This window comes from Leucoraja erinacea, chromosome 21 (genome assembly GCF_028641065.1).
Source record: "Leucoraja erinacea ecotype New England chromosome 21, Leri_hhj_1, whole genome shotgun sequence".
Taxonomy (NCBI): Eukaryota; Metazoa; Chordata; class Chondrichthyes; order Rajiformes; family Rajidae; genus Leucoraja; species Leucoraja erinaceus.
The window spans coordinates 6,865,623-6,888,177 of record NC_073397.1 but is presented as its reverse complement, the minus strand read 5'-3'; the positions used below and the strand labels follow the sequence as shown (position 1 = coordinate 6,888,177).

The 22,555-nt window shown below is 46.5% G+C and overlaps 1 protein-coding gene across 2 annotated transcripts in view; it reads left to right on the top strand.

The window, feature by feature from the left end:
• Positions 1–22,555, top strand: part of LOC129707198 (protein TMEPAI-like) — an 83,697-nt gene that overhangs the window by 47,860 nt on the left and 13,282 nt on the right. The window contains exons 2-3 of one of the 2 annotated variants that reach the window (XM_055652022.1): positions 7,498–7,572; positions 19,368–19,522. In XM_055652022.1, coding sequence (XP_055507997.1) covers positions 7,498–7,572; positions 19,368–19,522 — 230 coding nt within the window. The remainder of the gene's footprint in view (positions 1–7,497; positions 7,573–19,367; positions 19,523–22,555) is intronic. The other variant, XM_055652023.1, reaches the window with a different exon arrangement.

Below are 22,555 nucleotides of genomic sequence, written 5' to 3'. Positions count from 1 at the left end.
GAGGTCCCCATGATCACAAGGCCGCTTTCAGCCGGCATCAAGAAACAGCCATGAGCAACAGGCAACCACCAAGAGCACTCACTGCGCCTCTTGTTTCGGTTCACTAGCAATGGGGAACATTGGCCCAGAATGTCACGAAATATCTGCTCTGGTTAAGAAAGCGCACAAACACCTCTAGTTCCTCAGAAGTCCATGGAAATTTGGCATCTCTCCAAAAACTCTTCCCTATTTTGACATAGAAGGCATTCTATTGCTACATGTCATAACTTAGTTTGGCACAAGACTACGATGAATTGCAGAGAAATGGATGCAGCCCAGTCCAACGTGCAAACCAGTTCTATCTCCACCCTTCTCCCCCCCCCCCCCCCAAAAAAAACCCAAATGACACCATCTACACTTCATGCTGCCTTGAGAAATGGGCCAACAAAATCAAGAACCATTCGCACCCAGGTCTACCTGATCTTCCAATCTACCTTGCTGCAGCTGTTATATATTCTCATTAGTACTTTCTCTGTTGTAATACTTTTTTCCTTTCACTTTTTGCACTACCCGTTGTACATGTATATGGCTTGAATATACATGTGTGTGTGTGTGTGTGTGTGTGTGGTATTATTTGCCTGGTTGGCGGCAAAACCGTTTTCAGTATCTCAGAACATGTGATGATGATAAATGAATACCAAAAGCAGAATAAATCTGATCTTCCCACTTAACCTGTCAATTCATTCACCAGTAGTCAGCAAATCGATGGAAGATGTCGTCAACCATTCTACCAAGCGGCATTTAACAATAACTTGCTCACCATTGCTGTTTGCATTTCATCAGGACTTCTCAGCTCCAGGGTATCTCAGCCATGGTCCAAACAGAGCTGCATTGGTGGTGTCAGGGCACCATGTGGGATAGCAACTCCAGCGGATGCACCTGGTAGATGCAACCTGACTTCCTCCTGCTGGAAGAAACAAGGTTGTCAGTTTCCACTGCAGTAACAAAGCATTGCCAAACTCTTCGGTAATAAAGAAAGACAGGGATTCCATGTAACCATAACAACATTTAAATGATTTGGGTAGTTTGTTAGCATGATGGATCAGGGTCCAAATATATTCAGAATATCCATGCTCTACTTTTGCCAGCTCCTCAGAATTGACCTGAAGGCATTGATCTTGGATTGTTAATACAGGTGGAAAAGCAATGAGCTGTGAAACATAATCGCGTGACGCAGTGCTTTATTAAACACTGCTGATCACTACTGAAAAATATTAACTGAGTTTGTCATTTTACTAACTTATTCGCCTTGTCTTTCCAGTTTGTGGTGACAGTGTATTCAGGAGAATAGGGGAGGATGTGCCCTTAAATTCACCAGATGAGTGGGCAGTCTGCCACCCACAGTAATGGGCAGTGTCACCCAGACAGGTGTAACCAAGAAGCGCGTGCTCTTGCAATCACATGGCCATTCATGTAGACAAAATGCGTAAGAAATTATCTGCAGATGCTGGTTTACACTGAAGGCAGACACAAAATGTTGGAGTAACTCCGCTGGACAGGCAGCATCTCTGCATAGAATGAATGGGTGACGTTTTGGGTCAAGACCCTGCCTCAGCTGTTTACTAAAACCATCGGTTGCTTCTGTAACTCTTTTTGCAGGGTTTTAATCTCTCTCCCAGCTGCAGTGTAGAATCAGCATCGTCACCAGTTCACGGTGCGTGTCAGCAGGCAGTAAGTAGGGCTTGGAAGTCCCTTAAAGGTCACACTCACCTGAAGCACTGAGCTGTCCAAAACCATGCGACCCTGCTATGTTTCGTCGCTGACTTAGCAAATTCCCTCCTTTGGTTAACAAAAAATACCAGGTTAATGGTGATCGTTATCTTGAATAAGAGGGAATTATCAGATTGCAAGGTTGATTGGTGGCTGGGAGTCTGTATCCTGTGTTTACAGAGTGTGATACCCAGTTTTCAAGGCAGCCAGCTTCATGTTGTGTCTCTCTGGCTGGGAGGAATATGCAAATAAAGTGAGAGTATGCGGCTTTTGTTCCGCTGGTTAAATTTAGAACAGTTGCAGCAAGTGTGAGTGGCTGTGCTCGCCTGCTCTCCATTGCTCTGTGCACTCCTGTGCTAACCCATGTCCACCCCCCAGCTTCAACTAGACTGGCTCTTGCGATGTCGCTGTCTGGTGAAGAGAGAGATCTCAAGAGCCTCCATTGTGTCGTTTCTGAAGTGCACCTAATGTGTGTGTTTGGTTGTCTGAGTTAAAGGCATTAATTAAAGCAGTTGCCATGTGGAGTGGTAAGACTTTGAATGACATCAGGCTGGAATAACTCCTTCAATTAGCACAGTCCGCCAATTGCCCTCCCCCCATCGCAGTCCAAGAGCAAGGATAAAGGGGTTTGCATTTGACTTTGAAATGGCAGATTTCAAAGGACAGATGTCACTGGGAGGTTGAAGTTTAAAAAAAAAATAAAAATGGCTCCCATTTAATCTTTGAATTACTGGAGCTTTCAGTTTTAGGCTTCATTCTTTACACGTCGCAGAATGTTACTGACTCCACAAGGGTTGTGTTGTTTTGCTTTGGAAAAATGTCAGCCAAAGCCTCAAGAGGCCAGGACCAAAGGTCACAGAACTCTGGCAGGGCTTCAGCTGGTGAACCGGGGCTCTTGAGAAACTGCAGCATCCGTACGCAAGAATGTAAATAGAATGCACCAAACACTACTGCAGTGGAGACAACACAAAGATAAAATTGTTGCGACTGCAACATTTTTTTTTTCCTCTTCTGCCACCTCATTTCGTGCTTCAACGGCATTTCACTTTTGAGGGACTTGCAGTGATTTGTCTCTCAAAAAATAGGAACCTGTGCCAAATTCACCACCTTTCAGCGCTTTTAACCATTTCCTGGGATTTGTTAATTCCACCCCAGCTCCCTTGCTAATAAAGTGAAGAGTTCACTGTTCTACCATTGCTCAGATTAGCAAGAGGTGCAGGTAAGAAATTTGGGGTGCACCGGCTCCCAGCCTCTACTGAAGATCAGTCTGGGTTTGTATTCTCTCGGCCAGTTTCTGTTGCATAGACTGTGTGCTGCGTTAGGTAATACTGTCTGCAGTATTACGTAACAGCATGGATGAATGGATTGCTCAGTGAGGATTCCTCCGACTGCAGAGAAAGTCCACAGCTCCCCCCCACCCCACCCCACCCCCGGCTCATTGAGTGAAGAGCACAACAGATTTCACTGTTTGGGGTTTTAAAGGGGCCTCTCTCTCTCCCTCTTTCTTTCTCTCTTTCTCTCTCTCTCTCTCTCTCTCTCTCCTCTCCTGCCCGCAGAACAGGCAGACAGACATGCATGTGACAAATGTAGGTCAAAAGTGATCTGTTACTTCACATCTACATAAACAGTAGCCGGCTCTCACTGAAAGAGAGACGGTCTCTGCCGCTCCAAGTTAATTCACTCAGCTCATTGAATAAAAAGAACGAGCCCTTTGTGTCTGCGCTTAGTGTGCTGCGTAGATTCCACAGAAAGCGGAGAATTATCAATGTCTGACTCTCCCCTCGTGATGTGTTCGGATGCTTTTTGCCCACAACCTCGGCATATTCACGGGTCTTGTAGGCTTGTATTTTAAAATTAATTTATCCTGAAGGTTAGTTCAGTGGTTGGAGCTGAGAGAGTCAGGGGCGAGAGGTCATATCCTCAGAATTAAAGGACGTCCCTTTAAGGAAGGAGATGAGGAGGAATAGTCAGAGGATGGTGAACCTGTGGAATTCTTTGCCACAGAAGGCTGTGGAGGCCAAGTCAATGGATATTTTCAAAGCAGAGATAGATAGATTCTTGATTAGTACGGGTGATGGGGAGAAGGCAGGAGAATGGGGTTAGGAGGGAGAGATAGACCAGCCATCACCTACTCTATGCTGGCCATTAAACACCCGTTTACACAAATCGCTCTTTATTCTCGTTACGTTCCTATCACCCCTACATTTTGCCACATTAGGGGTTATGTACTGTTGCCAATTACGGGCCAGCAGTTCTTTGAGACATGGGTGGAAACCATTGCACCCCGGGAGAAACCTGGACATATCGGAGAGCATGCAGTATCTGCAAAGCCACACAGACAACACCCACGGTGGGGATCGAACCTGGGTGACTGGAGCTGTGAGGTGATAGCTCTACAAAGTGCACCAAGGTCTTTAGTGGCCAGTTATATATTGGGACAGGTTCAAATTTACCATTTAAATGCTTGCTGATATGGAATGCAGCAGGGTGGAAGGAGATAAGAATGCCCTGCTGGACCCGCGCCTGCTTTCTGGAGACAAGAGACTGCAGACGCTTGAAACTGGAGCAAAAAAAACACAAATGGCTGAAACTGCAAAATTCTTCCTGCAGATTGATTATTTTTTTTGCAACCTGGTTTTCTGGGCTAACCGTATTGGTTTGGCATATCTGGTACCATCTATGGTGTAGCTGAAAAGTGCAAGAATGACTGTCTCGTTCTTAGATGACTCCTCTGGTCAAATAGATCATAAAGAATGATTTGTAGACAACCGAAGGATGTCCAGCCACACAAAACCCAAGTGGCTGCAGTAGATCAGGAACAGAAGAATGGATGAAAAAAAATGAGGTGCATGCAGGTTGCCAGGGAACGTCCTCAGTTCACCCGCAAAAGTACCCTGTATCCCACAGCAACTTCTCTATCCCACCTTTGTCCTTGCGAGCCAAGGCACTCTGCTCCAAACTAAACAACTATTTTTAGCCCTTTTTGTTTTTTTCTTTCATCCCATCAACAAGACTATCTGTGTGTTTTTAACCCAAATGTTAAATGATTATTGACAGTTTGAGACATTCCCATCAACCTTTCCTGAGAGTTATCAACTGCCTCCTATCACTCCAACTTCACTGCAGCCCCAGACATTTCCTTCAACAGAGTCAATAGTGTCGAGTGTTTGATTGTGAAACGTCCTGAAACTGAACAATGAAATTCTTACTTGCAGCAGCACCGCAGATATGCAAACATAGTACTCTGTTAAACCCATGAAAAAGCTGTATTATACACACACACACACACACACACACACACACGTGTGTGTATATAATATTTATGCGCACACACACACACATATATCTCCGTACACACACACACACACACACACACACGTGTGCATGGATATGTATGTATGAATATATATGTGTGTGTGTGTGTATGGATATGTGTGTGTGGATATATGTGTTTGTGTGTATAGGAAAGAGCTGCAGATGCTGGTTTAGATCGAAGGTAGATATAAAATGCTGGAGTAACTCAGCAGGACAGGCAGCATCTCTGGAGAGAAGGAATGGGTGATGTTTCGGGTCGAGACCTTCAAACTGATGTCGGGAGTGGGTGGGACAGAGAGGATGTAGTCGGAGAAAGTAAGACTGGTGGGAGAACTGGGAAGGAGGCGATAATAGAGAGAGCGAGGGAAAGCTATGTGTTTGTGTATGGATATGTGTGCGTTTCTGTATAACATGTGCACACACACAAGATACAGAATTGTCGGTAGGTTGGTTGTTGATGGAAAATTGCAGCACGTTCCAAAGAGTAGGAATTTACTGCTGGTTCTTTGTTAATTGGTCTACATCCCAGAACTCCGTTAGAGCACCAGTGGTTCCGGAAGGTTGAAGTTGGCCATGCCCTTCTCAAGGGCAACTGGGCTTGGCCCACAGCGTGAGAAAGTAACATTTTGGAAGAAAGTAAAAGGAGGAAAATCTGCGTGTGATGGACTCATGGAATTTGATTTGCCAGAGTAAAGGAGTTGATGGAATGGTGAAGTGTGTGTCCTCGAACCAGTGGGACTGCCGGAGCTGTGTACTCAGCCTTGCTCTGCGCCCACCACCAAGCTGATAAACATAGTCGGAGGTGCGGACACGGCAATGGTAGAATAGATTTTTTCCCCACCCCTCCCGGGCAGTGGGGTGGGAGGGTGGCAGCTGGAGCACCAGAGAAGGCTGGGTAGGTACATTTCAGATGAGATAGAAATGGAACGTTACTAAAACTTCTAAAGGCAGGAAGTAGAGGCCAGAGGATAAGAGTGGAGATTACTGAAACATTTTCTTGAAACTGCTGTCTTTGGTGGTGGGGCGGATGAGGCAAGAGTGCTAGCCAGCATGGTGCTACCGTTAGATGAGTTGCTGCCTCGGGTTTGATTCTGACCTCGAGAACTGTCTGTGCTGAGTTTGCACGTTCTCCCCGGATTGTGGTGGGTTTCCTCCTGGTGATTCTGTTTCCTTCCACATCCTAAAGACGTGTGGGTTTGTAGGTTAATTTGCCAGTGTAAAATTCCCCTTGATGTGCAGGGAATGGACAAGAAAGTGGGACAACATCGAACTAGTGTGAATGGGTGATCTATGGATGGTCAGTTTGGGCGAAAGGCCTATTTCCATGCTCTATCTCTGAACTCATAAGTTCAGAAGTCGTAGCAGAACGAGCCCATTCAGCCCATTGTGTCTACTCCGCTACTAAACTGATGGAGACTTGAGCGGCGTTGCCGGCACTCCTGCTCGCAATCACGGATGTCTTTTGTTGGAGGGTGGCATGGAATTGTAATCATGCTTCAGGATACAGAGCAATACGGAGGGCAGTTGATGCACTGCAGTCAGTCACTGTGGTAAATTTACCCGGCCAACTGTGTGCAGCAATCTTGAATATGTATTTGTAAGGAATGCACTTTGTTTATGATTTTGCACATAGCTATTGAATCCAGGTGAGTTGACAACAATGGCGTCAGACATCAGGTGCTCAGATCCTCGCCATTCAGTTGTTGTTTCTCACCACCTCACATCAGCTGATCTGGTGCTATGGACTAGAAAAAAAAATGTTTTCATAATCCACTGCAGCCTTTTCTATCTGGAAATTCATGTCCAAAAGGACTTCAGTGCACTGTATACTAGTGCTGAATTTAATGATGTCTTGCTGCCGAGTGAAGTAAAAACCTGAACACCTTTACATAGAATTGCATGTCTCGTATCTCCTTACAAGTATGAAAAGGACTAGATTTTTATTTTCTCCAAATACACCTGGATCCTTTGAGTTCCTACTGGCATCATTCTTCCCACCCTACCGTCGCTGTCTCCATCCTGCAATGGGTCGGTAACAGATAACAACACCCATCTCGGTTCTGCTTCCCAATTGTTCCTCGGGAGTGTGTGTATACTTTTTTTTTAATTGAATCTGAACCACGGAGGTAATAAATGAAATAATGAAAATGGAGGTCAAATGATAGATGTAAATAGAATATTAGAGATGGGGCAGGAGGTGGGGTGGTTTTGTTTCTCCAGAGCTTTGGGGCATTGGGATCAGGAGAGATGCCCCCTATAGTGTAGCCTTGACTACTGGGGATCCATTGGAGGCCAGATCTGGCAGAGTGTAAAGACACAGATCAGTCTAGAGGAGGTTTCAACTAACTGGAGTATGAAAACCTGTTTTGTTTCATATTTGACGGAACCACATTTGTTATCTTCTGATCTACCTTTCCTTTTTAATAAATGCAGAGTCGAATTTGCTACCACGTGGAGAGGTTGAAGCTAATAGCACAGATAAACACATGAGGGAGGAAGGAAATAGAGGTATGTGCAGATGGGGTTAGATGAAGCGAGTTGGGAAGAGACTGGTTTGGAGCATAAATGACAACATAGACCAGTCGAGCTACATGGCTGTTTCTATGTTGGCCGTTTTATCGAGACCTAGAATATTTACCAATGCTCGATTTGTTATGGATTTGAGCAGACAAGAAAGATGTCTTGAGTAAAACAGACAAGCAATCCTTCTATTGTCCTGAGCATGAGGGAGCATTTCAAGACCCTCTCCCATGTAGTTCTGGTGGTCATCTCAGGCTGGCAGAGGAGAGAAAGTAAAATTCCAGGCTCTTCCCATTTATTATTTCAACCTGATTATCGTCAACATGCATTGTTCAAAGTATTCAGAAGTCTTTAAAATTATATATATATATAGAAACTGTCCATTTTTCACCATTTCTCATCGTAAATTAATTGAAAATGCTCAACTAATGCATTTCTTTCAGCAGATATTTCTTTCTGGCCGTGATATTTTTACTCTTGTAGCTTACATTTGTGTAGTTGTGTCCACGAAGAATCTGAGCACTCCAATACAATTCGACAAACTGATGTTCACTGAAGCAGCAAGGATTCTGGTTCCAGGCACATGCCATAAACGCCAGTGAATGGCCAGATTGTTTCTTTTCTTTTGCTGGTGATACATTTTAGAGATTCAACAAAATGCCTTGGCACGCTCTGCCGAGCAAGTAGTTCACATACAGTGCCCTTACCACCCCTCATCAGAACACAATGAGGACTCCCTTGCCATCTGCAGTGTGCTGATGACATCTACCTGAGTCCCATCAGCAGAGCCGAGCCTGGCTTCAACAGCTTCCACAAATAGAGCAACAAAGGGGAGGAATTTTCACCACCTCCACAGCACTTGCTTCACGAATGAAGTGCTGCCACGAATATAGTGTAAGAAACGCAACAGTAAATTTGTACATTAAAAAGATTCCACAAACGTGTGTGATTAATAACGAGGTTTTCAGTAAAGTGATCACATCACCCAGAGACTAGTGTTGGCCAGTGGGTCAACCATTCGATGTGATGTTAATTTGTGCACAGTAATCTTGGATTGCAAAGGCACAGTTTGTGGGAAGTCTCCATGGGTACCTTGGACAGTATTAATCCCTTGGTTTATTATTTCTGGGGTTTGGCTGTGTGCAGGTTGCTCTTCGGAAAGTATTTACCAGTTGTCTGTGGTAGACAAAACTGCTGGAAAAACTCAGCAGTGAGGCAGCATCTATGGAGCGAAGGAAATATGCGACATTTCGGGTCGAGACCCTTCTTCAGACCGATGTGGGGGTGGGGGGAAGCGGGAAGAAGAAAGGAAGAGGCGGAGACAGTGGGCTGTGGGAGAGCTGGGAAGACCTGAAATTGAGGGGAAAGAAGGAGAAAGCAGGGAAGACCTGAAATTGGAGAAGTCAATGTTCATACTGCTGGGATGTAGACTACCCAATTGTCTGTGTGTTTTGATCTAGTCTCTGATTCAGGAAGGAGCAAGGTAAATGTAGGTCTGCTGAAGATTGACACAAAAAACTGGAGCAACTCAACGGGTCAGACAGCATCTCTGGAGAAAAGGAACAGGTGACATTTTGGGTCGAGACTTTTCTTCAGGTCTGAAGGAGGGTCTCGACCAGAAACGTCACCTGTTTCTTTTCTCCAGAGATGCTGTCTGACCCGCTAAGTCACTCCAGCTTTTTGTTTAAGAAGGGACTGCAGATGCTGGAAAATTGAAGGTAGACAAAAGTGCTGGAGAAACTCAGTGGGTGCAGCAGCATCTATAGAGCGAAGGAAATGGGCAACATTTCAGGCCAAACCCCTTCTTCAGTCCAGCTTTTTGTTCCTTTCTACACAAATGTAGATCTGCTGTTCTTTAGTGCTACACAAGCCCATAGCATCCCTTTGTTCATCTGTGTCAAGGTGAGCTTTGATGCAATCACTGGCACATTGTAATGCAGGTGTTAGAATCCAGATACCTCCACCTATCCAATCAGAAATTTAGTAATGAGCGGGGTCTGGCCTAGACCCTCAAGCAGCATTGTCTCCTTGCATTACATGTGAAGACCTGGCTGTAGGGGTAAACACTCCCCTCTGTTGGAACGGATCAGTGAGTGGTCACTTTAGATACATGGATTGGAGTAGCACAGTCCACTGCTGGTAAATGGAATTAGTGTACATGGGTACTTGGGCTACAGCCTGGACATGAAGGGTCGAAGGGCTGTTTCTGTGCTGGATGACTCGATGGCTCTATTTGCCTCACAGACCACTATGAGAAATAAAAAATAAGGCACCCGGTTTAATCCCACCTTTTGGAGACTGGGCCTGTGGCTTTCCAGATCACAGCTCTGCAAATACATACCCAGGAACTATTTAAGTACAGTGGGAGTTACTGCCTGTACCACACTTTCGGGCAGAGTTCCAGATACCTACCACATCTTTTAATTTGTGTGTTTTAAAAAAAAAAAAACGCTGCCTGCTCTCCCCTCTAATCTTCCTTTAAATCCCACTATATCGATGTTTCCCTTGTATTTGAATCCAGGGCTAAGGGAAATGTCCTTCCTATTCACTGACCTGACCCCCTCTCGCTCATTACCACTCAATGTGGAGGGGTGACAGTCCAGGCTGGTGACTAGAACCTCCGGTCTATGCACAGAGAGAGCACGGAGACTCTGCATAAGCTCACAAACTACACACCCTCCCAGCCCAGCTGTGGCAGAGTCTACTCTTCCCACATTGGCCTCATTAGCTTACCCACAAAACCCACGGGATTTCAAAGAAGATGATGGAAGTCCTTCATAATTAATTTTTTTACACGCTCTAATTATCTCTTGCTCTCTCTCTCCCCTCTACATCATCCTCGACAAAGAAAACAATCCTGGCCGATCCAATCTTAACAGCTACAATTTTCCTAAACTAACTGTATTCTAGTAAATCTCCAACCCTTCTCCAGCACCTGCGTATATCTTTACTGTGATATAATGACCAGTACCCATGCTCCAACTGTGGGCTAACTGCCGTTGTATACACTTCTAGCATAAACTCCCAGCTATGCGCATGTTTTATATCTGAACTAAGTCATTGGGAACAATTATTAGGAGGTGAAGAGTTCTAAGCATTTTAAACTCTGGGAACAAACTATCTTTGGACTGGTCTGAATCTTTTGTGTTCCTCCATGTTCCCTCCATGTTCCCGACTCCTTCACGGCAATCAAAATGCCAATTAGTAAAATTATCATGCTAGGGTTAAAAGAGGCTGTTGCAATTTTCCAGCCAGAGTTTAACCAGCCCTGTGAAAATCCACCCCTGGAGGTACCTGAACAGGTTGATGTAGATTTAAAGGCCCCTCACTCACCATGATGAAAAAACTATATGCTGTGAATATTATCAAAGCTGTTTGTGTTTCATTGTGCGTTGTTGAATCGTTTGTGCTGCCTGGTACCAGCAGGTAAAGTGCTACTTTCACCCTCGCTGGCAGGGTGTAATGTTCCCCAAAGCCAACGCAGCGAGCTGGTCAGAGGAAGTGTCTGCTTGGGGAGTGAGAGGATAAATGAATCTGTGGGCCCAGCCAAAAGTGAGTCAGCAGGGAACTGATCATCAGAATGTAAATGAGCTCTCTCCACTGTCGCGCCACATCGAAAGCCATCATTAACCCAGATTAGATTTTCATAAAATTCAGACAGTTTAAGGTTTTAATACCTGATGTTTGCATGCTGCTCAGACAGCTGTGGGAGTGCAGAGTAATGGCATCGTTTTGGGTAAGCCGTGGATGGCTATTGTTTGTCATAACATTTTTTATGTTTTGAGCACACATCAGCCGTTGAAAGTCACACTGTTAGAGTGGATAGGGCAGGATTCGAGTCTCTATCCTTTTCATTCTCTCCTGTAGCCTCTTGTCTTTTTTTTGCCTTCTCGTTCTTTGTCTTTTTTATTTCTTTCTTTTCCCCTTTTCTCTTCTGTATTTTTATAGCCCAAGTGACTCTGCTAAAACAGAGCCATTTAAAAACCCATTCCAGTCGTCAGTGGCATGGGGAGTGCAGGAGAAGCAAAGTAAACCTATTGCCCAAACTGGGCAGTGAAATTATTGGCAGGGTGGGATCGGGCAAGTGTGCTTATCTCCAGGAGAAAGATGAAAGGAACATATGGTTGGAAAATGCTGGAGAAACTCAGCGGGTGCAGCAGCATCTATGGAGCGAAAGAGATAGGCAACGTTTCAGGCCGAAACCCTTCTTCAGAATGGGTCTGAAGAAGGGTCTCGACCTGAACCGTCACCCATTCCTTCTCTCCAGAGATGCTGCCTGTCCCGCTGAGTTATTCCAGCTTTTTGTATCTATGTGATTACAGAGCTTTGCTTGAAGATCTAAACGTTGATTAAGCTGCATTTGTTTTTTTTTCTTCTTTTGTTCCCTCCCAGACTCTGTCCTAGATATCAAATGTCACTGATCTCATAGTGATGAGCAGTCTGGAACCCAAACCTCTGTCGTTGCTGATGCCCTTGTCCACCCTGACTGATTTCACACTACATTGCCACATTTTCTCGCACTCATTAAACATCCAGGCCAGGACCTGAGTTTCCATTCCCACTACTCCCATTGCCCAGACTATTTAATAAAAGCTCTAGCTGCAAGATGGCAAGGATAATCTCAATGCTAGAAATGGCAAACAAAAAAGGCTTTGGTATTCGAGTCACTGAGCGTCTGAGCTTGTGTGTTTGGCAATAGACCATCGACGGTGAAGTGATATTATTCGAGAAACAGTTACATGCAAGGCGGCCTGATACAGTTAGTCATGCAGTATGGGGTGTCATGTGCAAAAGAAAATGGTGATACAGGGGTTTGAAAGCTTGCATTTCCTAAAATATCCCATCTGCGGTAGATAAGTGATGGAAGTTTTTTGAATTGAATTGAATTTCCTTTATTGTCATTCAGACCTTACGGTCTGAACGAAATTTCGTGCCTGCAGTCATACATACAATGATACAATAATAACAACAATAAACACAAATTAACTTCCACCACAGTGAGTCCTCCAAACTCACCACAGTGAGTCCTCAGTGTGGGAGGTGGGGAGTGGCTGACCTTGGGTGGCTATCAGCCAGGCATCCTCCCACAAACCTGGTGGACGGTGTGGACTAAGTACCCGGGGTGTTGATAATCTCACTCCGTGCTATCCTGTGCAGAACATGCACGCAGGCAACAAACTGTGAGAAAATTAATGATTCAGTTTTGGGGAATTATCACGGAGAAAGTGAACATCATTTGGGTTTCAATGAGCTCAATGTGTACAACTAGCACCCACACAAACCCATCCTCTAACTGTCAACACTGACCTGACAAGAACGATCAATGTGCTTCACACTTGTGGCCGTAACATTGAATAGTGACGTGGGTTTGCACAGTTATGCCCTGCTCTTTGCATCAGTTTCTTTATTAGCCATGAGGAAAGGAAAAGAATAAGCTAAACTCAATTTCCCCAATCCTTTCCAGACAGTCAGAATAACTGCTTTGCAAACTGGTAGACATCTATCAAGAGTCCCCAAGGACAAATTACTGGTGAAAAATGGAGCAAGGTCTCCCGCTAATTGAATAGTAATAGTGATTAGCAGCCGCTTTCGTCCAATCGCTCAATGCTGCTCTTTTTATTTTCCCTGTGCAAGACGTTTCCTGGAGAAACTGGGCAGTGCACGTGTGCGCACCACTATCTTCAGACACGGTCTTCATTTTGACCTTTCCCTTTATCCCTTCCCCCCTCTGCCCCGCAATTGAGAATGAGCTGTGCTCGTCGTCAAGGGGATTTTCAGAGGATGCTAATGGATGGGAAACGGTTGAATTATTGGCCCCTTTTGGTTTAGTTTTTTTTAAAAAGACAGCATGATATTAAAATATTTACATAACTTTGTTTTACAAATATTGGTCTTGATGATTTTTGCACTGCTTGCACATTCCCTCTCTTCACCACTAGCCCTTCATCCCTTTTATGGTTACATTTCTAGCAAGTTTGACAAGCTTCATTTGGAATTATCTCCTTTAACCGTGGGATAACCGTACAGTAGGCAGTGAAGAAAGCTAATGGAATGTTGGCCTTCATAACAAGAGGATTTCAGTATAGAAATATAGAAATTAGGTGCAGGAGTAGGCTATTCGGCCCTTCGAGCCTGCACTACCATTCAATATGATCATGGCTGATCATCCAACTCAGTATCCCGTACCTGCCTTCTCTCCATACCCTCTGATCCCCTTGGCCACAAGGGCCACATCTAACTCCCTCTTAAATATAGCCAATGAACTGGCCTCAACTACCCTCTGTGGCAGAGAGTTCCAGAGATTCACCACTCTCTGTGTGAAAAAAGTTCTCCTCATCTCGGTTTTAAAGGATTTCCCCCTTATCCTTATAGGAGTAGAGAGGTTCTTCTGCAGTTGTATAGGGCTCTGGTAAGACCACATCTGGAGTATTGTGTACAGTTTTGGTCTCCTAATTTGAGGAAGGACATCCTTGTGATTGAGGCAGTGCATTTCACTGCACATCTCGTATGTGTATGTGACAAATAAACTTAACTTGACTTGACTTGATCCCTGGGATGGTGGGACTGTCGTATGAGGAAAGATCTTAGAATAAAGGGGAGGGGCGAGTCCAGAATTCAGGGGCCACAGTCTTAGAATAAAGGGGAGGCCATTTAAGACTGAGGTGAGAAAAAAACGTTTTCACCCAGAGAGTTGTTTATTTGTGGAATTCCCTGCCACAGAGGGCAGTGGGGGCCAAATCAATGGATGGATTTAAAAGAGAGTTAGAGCGCTAGGGGCTAGTTGAATCTAGGGATATGGGGAGAAGGAAGGCACAGGTTATTGATTGGGGCCAATCAGCCATGATCACAATAAATGGCAGTGCTGGCTCAAAGGGCCGAATGGTCTCCTCCTGCACCTATGTTCTATGTTTCTATAATCACCGTGGTCATTCTTCCTTCTCCCCACTCCCGTCAGCCAGGTGATACAGTAGCTTGGAAGTGCACACCACCAGACTGGGAAATAGCTCCTTCCCCTCTGTTATTAGACTTCAGAATGGTACTACCTTACACCAGGGTACTGTCCGATTCCCCTCTCCCCATTGGATAGCATGCAAAACAAAGCTTTTCACTGTACCTCAGTACACATGACAATCATAAGCCTAAGTTGCTAAAATTTGAGGAGAGCCCTCTCCAAACAGGGATTTTTTGATGTGGTGGCCAATCCAAAGTGAGCACTGATCACGAGTGTTTACACAATTGAATGTCAATGGTACATTATTTGACACATGTACCGAAATACTGTGACATTTTGTATACAGTTCAGTACGTATCTCTTTACATAAGAATGCAGCATCCATACAAGGCCTTTGGGAAGCTTTATAGGTTTAATTGTTGTGGTGTGCATTGATGATATGATCCAATGGCATTTAAGGTAATTCAAGCCAGTTATCTTCAGCCTCACCTGTACTTTGGCTGTAGGAAGTGGCAGGTTATCCAGTACTTGCACACTTACCCACAGAACAAACAGAGGAAGCCGTTTTGCCAATCATTGTCTTGTTGGCTTATTGAAAGAGCTAACCCTGGCTCTTCCCTTGTTCTCCACTGTAGCCATGGAACTTCATTGAATGCATATCAAACTTTCTCTGGAAATTACCAGTCTGCTTCCATCACTTTCAGATAATGGACTCTAGATCATCACTGACGTTTTTAATAAGTAGTTGCATCTTTTCCTCTGGTTCTTGTGCTTATTATCTTAAATCTATGTGCCATGGTTAATAATCCCCCTTTCAATGGAAACCATTTTCAAAACAGTAAAAGCTGCCGTTAGACTTTAGAGATATGGCGTGGAAACAAACCCTTTGGCCTATCGAGTCCATGCCGACCAGTGATGATCCTATACACGAGCATTATCCTACAAAGCAGGGACAATGTTTACCAAAGCCCATTAACCTACAAACCTGTACGTCTTTGGAGTGTGGGAGTAAACTGGAGCACCGGGAGAAACCCCACGCGGTCACAGGGAGAACGTGCAAACTCCATAGAGACAGTACCCATGGTTAGGATCAAACCCGGGCCTCTGACACTGTGAGGCATCGACTCTACCGCTATCCCACTGCGCAGATCTTTCCAAGAAGAACATTCGTTTTTGACCATCTCTGGCTTGCCCAGCATTAAGGCCAGGGTATTTGCCCTGCCTCTTCCTCCCACACCTTGCATGGGTCTCTATATTGGTGGTCCATCCTTCTTGCTCGGTCGGCTGGGTCGCATGTGGTGGCTTGCTGAGTGTTCTCACTCTGGATACGGTGGATGTCAAGTCATTGGCAGAGAGGTCTGGCAGAGGTGACTACGTAAGGTGTTCCTGCCATCGTGGGTGCCACCTGCCAGGTTAGGGGAAGGTTGCAGTGGCAACCTCTCCACACTGTAAATCCCAGGTGATGGAGGCGGGGGGAGGAGGAGCAATACTGTCTTCACAATGTCCTTCCAACTGCACTTTCCTGGGTCCCATTGTGACAAGTTTTCAGTATCACAGGGCACTGGAAATGGAAACAAGTTTCCCTCCCACTCACCCATCCATCTCCAGTCCTGCCCACCCCCCCCCAATATAAAACCTATGGGGGGGGGGGGGGGGTGCTAATTTCCTGAATTCAGGACATCCTGAAGTGCTTAACATCTATGTGGTTATATTTGCTGTGTGAAATGCTGCCAGTCCGCAGTCTGATCTGCTGATATTTGTAAAGGTGAATGTTGGCCAGGACGCCCACAACTATATAATGAACTGCCGTGCTGCTTGTCTTTAATTCATATGTTTAAGCCAAGGGAATGTTCAGGGTGGGGATGGGCTGCACTGGTTCAATGCGTGCCGACAGAACAGGCAGCTCTAGTCTGGGGAGGGTCATAAGCAGTTTGCTGTCCTGAGTCGATGTGGCAGCTGAGGGTTACAGCTACCCTTGTATAGTGTGGGCTGTGTTCATGACAGACCAGGCTCTCTTGGCTCTATCGACTGCTGTCAGGGCACAAGGTGACAATTTAGTCCCGCTAAGTATGGCCTTGATTTGGATTACTCATTGTGCCCGAGACAGCTGTTCAATCCCCCTCCTCTCTGCATTCACGCCGCCGTCTCCAGACCTCGCTGGGACTTGCTTCTAATATAATGATGTGCAAAGCAGCAGCAAGTTGTCTGCATCCACCTCCCCCCTCCCCCCTCCCCATGCCAATCGCCAGACGAGCTGACCCAAACTTCAGTGTCAAAATCCATCATGTGTAGCCCAGGCCAGCCCCCAGCCAGAGGAGTGCTTGGCTACGCGGTTCATGATGTGAATGCATGATGTAGTGCTGACTGCCAGACTGCCCTCGAGCCCGCCCCGTCTGTCTGTCTGCCGGCCTGCCTGCCTGCTCCCGGCTGTCTCAGCAGTGAAGCCACACGCCTGAGGTGGCAGCAGTTAAGAACATTGATGGTCATTTACCTTCCGGGGGGAAAGGGGGGGGGGTGCCTTCTGACCATTTTTAACATATTGAAAAAGAATCCCTGATTTGAAGAAGGAATATGTTAGTAGAGTCCTTGAAACCCCACTGTTAACTTTCGCTCTGTGCCTGAGGGAGATGCTCCTTGCTGTACTGCAACGATGCTGCTGAGTGAATCGATGACGTGAGGCGTAGAGAGAGGGTGAAGTGGAGAGAGGACAGGGCAAAGGCTTAAACACTGTCACTGGGCTAAGGTGCTGCTGCAATTCCTCGTTTGCTTTTAAACAGCACCCCACTGAGTTTTGATTCTTATGTGTAAGCTACTGGGTTCAAGTGTGCGCGAATGTGTGTGTTGCTCGCCATTTTCCATTCTCCACACATGATGACTCTTACGAGCCTCACTGACTACTTCTAACATAGCCACTTTGTTAATGTAATACCCAAGAACTGTCTGGACAGGCAGGTTATAGGTTAATTCTTGGTGACTGCTTCATGCATGGGATAGTTTTTCCTCCATTTTGTTCAGAAAAATTTTAGTTTAAATAACCATGAACTGAAATGTTATCAATGAATTGTCTCTTCCCTAACTCGTTTTACACCCACCACTTCTGAACCATTCCAAAGGGAAATGTGGCCAACACTTTGGAGCTTCAGTCTGGCATTCAGGGGAAGGTGCTGGTTTGGCAACACGGTTCGATTAAGGACAAAGGCTGACCTTCCCAGTCACATCCAACAAAAGTTAACCCTGTCACATTTAAAGTGCTTTGGTCAAAAGGAGTCGTTGCGTGAAAAGAGAGAAGGTCAGGGAGGAAATTTCTGCATTTGGACAACTATGGGCATGGCTGTCAGTGGGAGAGTAATGAGAATCAGCTAAAGGGTCCCCCCCCTCCCCCCTCTTAACCTCAACAACCTGAAGAGATGCTGCATCTACTGGGGTGAGACCCACAGCCCCTTGCCTTTTTTGATGTAGCTCAACTTGCTCCCTGCACATCTATCTTCCCCCGTGCCAACCAAATGCAGAGTGTGACCTACCCACACAGCCTGCTATTTGTTCACCTGTCCTAGTTCTCCGCAGCTGCCTGCCCTTGGCCTCTTCGCTTGGGCAGTGAAGTGCGACATGACCTCTCACCGTTCACCAAGCTGCGTTGTGGACCAGCAGAGTTACTGCCTCACTGCTCTTGTCAACCAGGTTTGATACCAACCTCTGCCAATGTCTGCATGAAGTTCACACGTTCTCCCTGTGACCATACGGGATCCCCCCATGGCTCTCCAGTTTCCTCACACGTCCCAAAGGTGTACAAGTTGATATGTTAATTGGTCACTGTAAATTGCCCCTAATGTAGGCGGGTAGTGGGAGAATCGAGGTGGGCTAAAACCTGGTGGGAATAGATGGGAATATGGGGACAATAAAGCTGTGTGTTTGTTGGTCAGTGTGGATTCAGTGGCCTGATGACCTGTGCTGTGTGTCTGTGTGTTGTAAGTCTGTGTGCTGTGTGTCTGTGTGCTGTGTGTCTGTGCTGTGTGTCTGTGTGTGTGTGTGTGCTCTGTGTGTCTGTGCTGTGTGTGTGAATGTCTGTGCTGTGTGTGTGTGTGTCTGTGTGTGTGTGAATGTCTGTGCTGTGTGCGTGCATGCAGTGTGTCTGCTCTGTGTGTCTGTGTGCTGTACGTGTGTGTGCTGTACGTGTGTGTCTGTGCTGTGTGCTGTACGTCTCTGGCCAACTTCAATAATTCTGCTTGTCCCATTTTTATTTCTAACCCATTGTTTACCTGTATTCTTTTCCTCTCTTTTTATCCAGTAGATGCTTCAACTTTTTCTGCATCTTAATTGTTTTGTTCTCCACAAATGCCACCTGACCCATAATTCCAGCATTTCTTTTCTTTTTTCCCCCCAATTTCTACCTGTTCCTGGGATCTGCTGCTCTCATGGGCTCCGAATCCACCTGTCACATCTTGAGTGGGTCTTTGTGCCTTGTCAAAGCAGTTCTGTACCAACCACAGGGCAATATGGTGACAGGCCCTTCATCGCCAGCCTGTGCTGCACTGTAATAATGCCAGACCCATCCCTACCAGTACTGTATTGTGTTGTAAAGTAACAGACTCATCTCTATCAGGACTGTATCTCAGTGTTATACAGTGTTAGACCTGTCCCTATTGGGACTGTACCCAGTGTTATACAGTGACAGGCGTGTGCCCACCAGTACTGTACTGCTGTATAATCAACAGTCCATGCCGCCTGCTTCGACGGTGCTTGTTCTCTGGCATGAAGTGTCCATCGGTCGGTGAGCTTTTCCAGGTTTGCTCCCCGCAGTGTCTCACATTTGCCCTTCTCTTCTCTGTTGCAGCTGAGCTGGAGTTTGTGCAGATTATCGTGATAGTGGTGGTGATGATAGTGATGGTCGTGGTGATCACCTGCCTCCTCAACCACTACAAACTCTCCACACGATCGCTAATAACCAGACAGAGCCAAATGCGAAGGCAAGAAGGCAACCTGCAGTCGGTAAGATGCGTGTCTAAAACCTACACCCTACAGGGACTTTGAACATAATCATCTGTGAACACTGAACCCAGAGTTGAAACCCCAACTGAAGGCAGTGAATAGGATACTTTTGTGTGCTGAAATATCCCCTTATTTGCTCGGTCATCCCAGAGCGTGGTCACGAGTGTTTAATTGTCGTGTGTGTCTGGACAGGAACAATGACATTCTTACTTGGTACAGCTTTACTAGCGTATTAACTGCTCAATGCAACAAATGAATACACAATAACACAATAAATGTTATACTAGGTAAGCAGACTGTCAGGGTGTCAGCCACACCGTGCAACCTTATCCAAAGTCCATAGTCCTCCACTTGGTTCGCATTAACCAACCTGATCTCCCCGAGGCTCAGCACTTCTACTCCCCCTCCCATTCTGAATCTGACCTTTCTGTCCTGGGCCTCCTCCATGGCCAGAGTGAGTCCCACTGCAAATTGGAGGAGCAGCACCTCACATTTTGCTTGGGTAGTTTACACCCCAGCGGTATGAACATTAACTTCTCCAATTTCAGTAGTCCCTCCTTCCCCTTCCCAGCTCTCCCACAGCTTACTGTCTCCACCTCTTCCTTTCTTCTTCCTGCCATCCCCCCCATCAGTCTGAAGAAAGGTCTCGACCCGAAACGTCACCTATTCCTTCGCTCCATAGATGCTGCCTCACCCGCTTAGTTTCTCCAGCATTTTTGTCTACCTTCGATTTTTCCAGCATCTGCAGTTCTTTCTTAAAGTCCATAGTAGATTGTTGCTGAGTAAGGGCTGTGGTGCAGCTGATGAAGTGCTTTTGCAATACAATGCATTTGCGATTGTCATCGTAGGGACTCTACCGCCTAATACATACTCGAGAGCCAGCTAATCTGTCCCTAGGGATGTTCATTGGGGCAAAAATGTTTCACTAGATGAAGGAGCGACCTCTCATAGTCTGCGTTCAGTTGCATCACCTGGAGCAGCAATGTGAGGGCTGGCAAGGCAGGCTCAGTACTGGGCTCGGACCGAGAGTGTGGGTGGAACTTCACTCCACAGCTACAGAGTCTGAGGTCAATTCTACCAACAGTTGACTGCAGGCTACCAGCCCGAGCACTGTCGGGAGATCAGGGTTCTCCAGTATTCTCTGTGCCCAAACCAGCAAACACACAGTAAACATTTTGGATGTCTCTCCTGGACTTTTATAATATGTACCTGCCCTGCTCCTCCCCACCCCAGCTCCTGAGGGGCAGTGCACGGGTTAAACCTGCACGCGTGTGCGTGTGTGTGTGTTTTCCGTCTCGCTGCCAGCACTGGAGAGGGAAATAAATGTAGAGTTGCAGGTTGTGGGAGAGAGCTGCTGAGATAAGACTAAGCAATAAGATGACCTGCTTTAGCATTTAGGTTGTCATTGCTGTCCCCACTCCAAGGTGCACACACTCCAAGGAGAGGACAGTGAATAACTGCCTGCCTACCTGGACCAAAGCCAGTTTTAGGTTTTTAGTTTTAGAGATACAGCGTGGAAACAGGCCCTTTGGCGCAACAGGTCCGCGCCGACCAGCGATCCCCGCACATTAACACCATCCTACGCGCGCACACACACACACACTGTGTTACATTTACAAAGCCAATTAACCTACAAACCTGTACGCCTTTGGAGTGTGGGAGGAAAACGAAGATCTCGGAGAAAACCCACGCGGGTCATGGTGAGAACGTACAACCTCCGCACAGACAAACCCGCAGTCGGGATCGAACGCGGGTCTCCGGCGCTGTAAGGCAGTAGCTCCACTGCTGTGCCGCCCGTGCAGTCGATGCGTACCGCAGCGGGAAGGCTTTGCTCGTGCACCGTCTCCACAGTGCCGATATTATCACCGATATACATGCGCTGCCGTTCCCAGAACGGACATTTCCACATGCGGCTCCACATCTCCCCCACCCGCTGGCCAGTGTACCTCCGCAGCAGATGCCAGCTTGTACTCCCAGCTGCAGGTGGAGCGGCTACAGATACGAGTGGGTAGATTTACTCTGTCATATATGTGCCTTGCAGTATGAAAGTGACCCAAATAATGAGGCTGCTTGTGAGGAAACAGTCTCACCTCAGTAACCTGAAAGGTACAAATGACCTCCACGTTGAACAGTAGATCCTACACGTGAGCACAGTGGGAAATGACAGTTCCATTAATCAGGACTAATGCCTTAGCGGTAGATAGATGAGCAGTCCTTGATCTGAATCCTCGGGCAGGACCAGCAAGTGAGCAACCCATTGTACTAGGAGAGTGAAGGCATGTGAGTTAATGCCCCTGTCACTGGGACAGGGTGCGTACACCTGGCTCAGATACACCTCGCCAACTCCATCTGTCCTCCAGTCTTTGAAGAGACAACACACCACGTCACATTTCCCTGACATTGCTCCTGTGGTATCAGTGTGTTCCTAAAGTCAAGAGCATTTATACTGTGGAATCTGCAGCACAACTCTCCTCGCCAGCAGCCAATGTTCAGACAGATACGTCCCTGTTAACTAATCCAAGTTGGCCACAGGTCACCCACCCGCCCGACAGTTGCTGTCATCAGTCAGCTGCTGCTGCCTCCCATCCGGTCCGGCAGCAGGGTCACTGTGAACCTGCCTGGCTGCCACCAACCCTGTAGCTCCGGCCCAACGCAACATGGGTCCAGCCAAAGATCGGTTACACTCCTGACCGGGGGAATGAAGCCGAGTGGGAGGCGTTCAGTTCCTCTCCTGACCTTGGACTGTGCACAGTTTCACACAGTGGAGCAGTGCTTGCCCCCCCCAGCTTGGTGTGATCCATACCCTGGCACAGATCCAGGGTAAAAGTCGTTCTACCCCTGCAATCTGCGAACGACTCCCGGGCTGGGGCCTTGACAAGAATCGGGGAGTCAGGGCAGCATTTAATCCGGGAGCTCTCTAGACAGGGTTAACTTGTTTTCCCTGCTTTGACTCCTTGAACGACACCAGCTCACATCTTGCAATGTCATTAGCATTTACTTTCACTGCATTCCCAGACTTACACGTGGCACTAG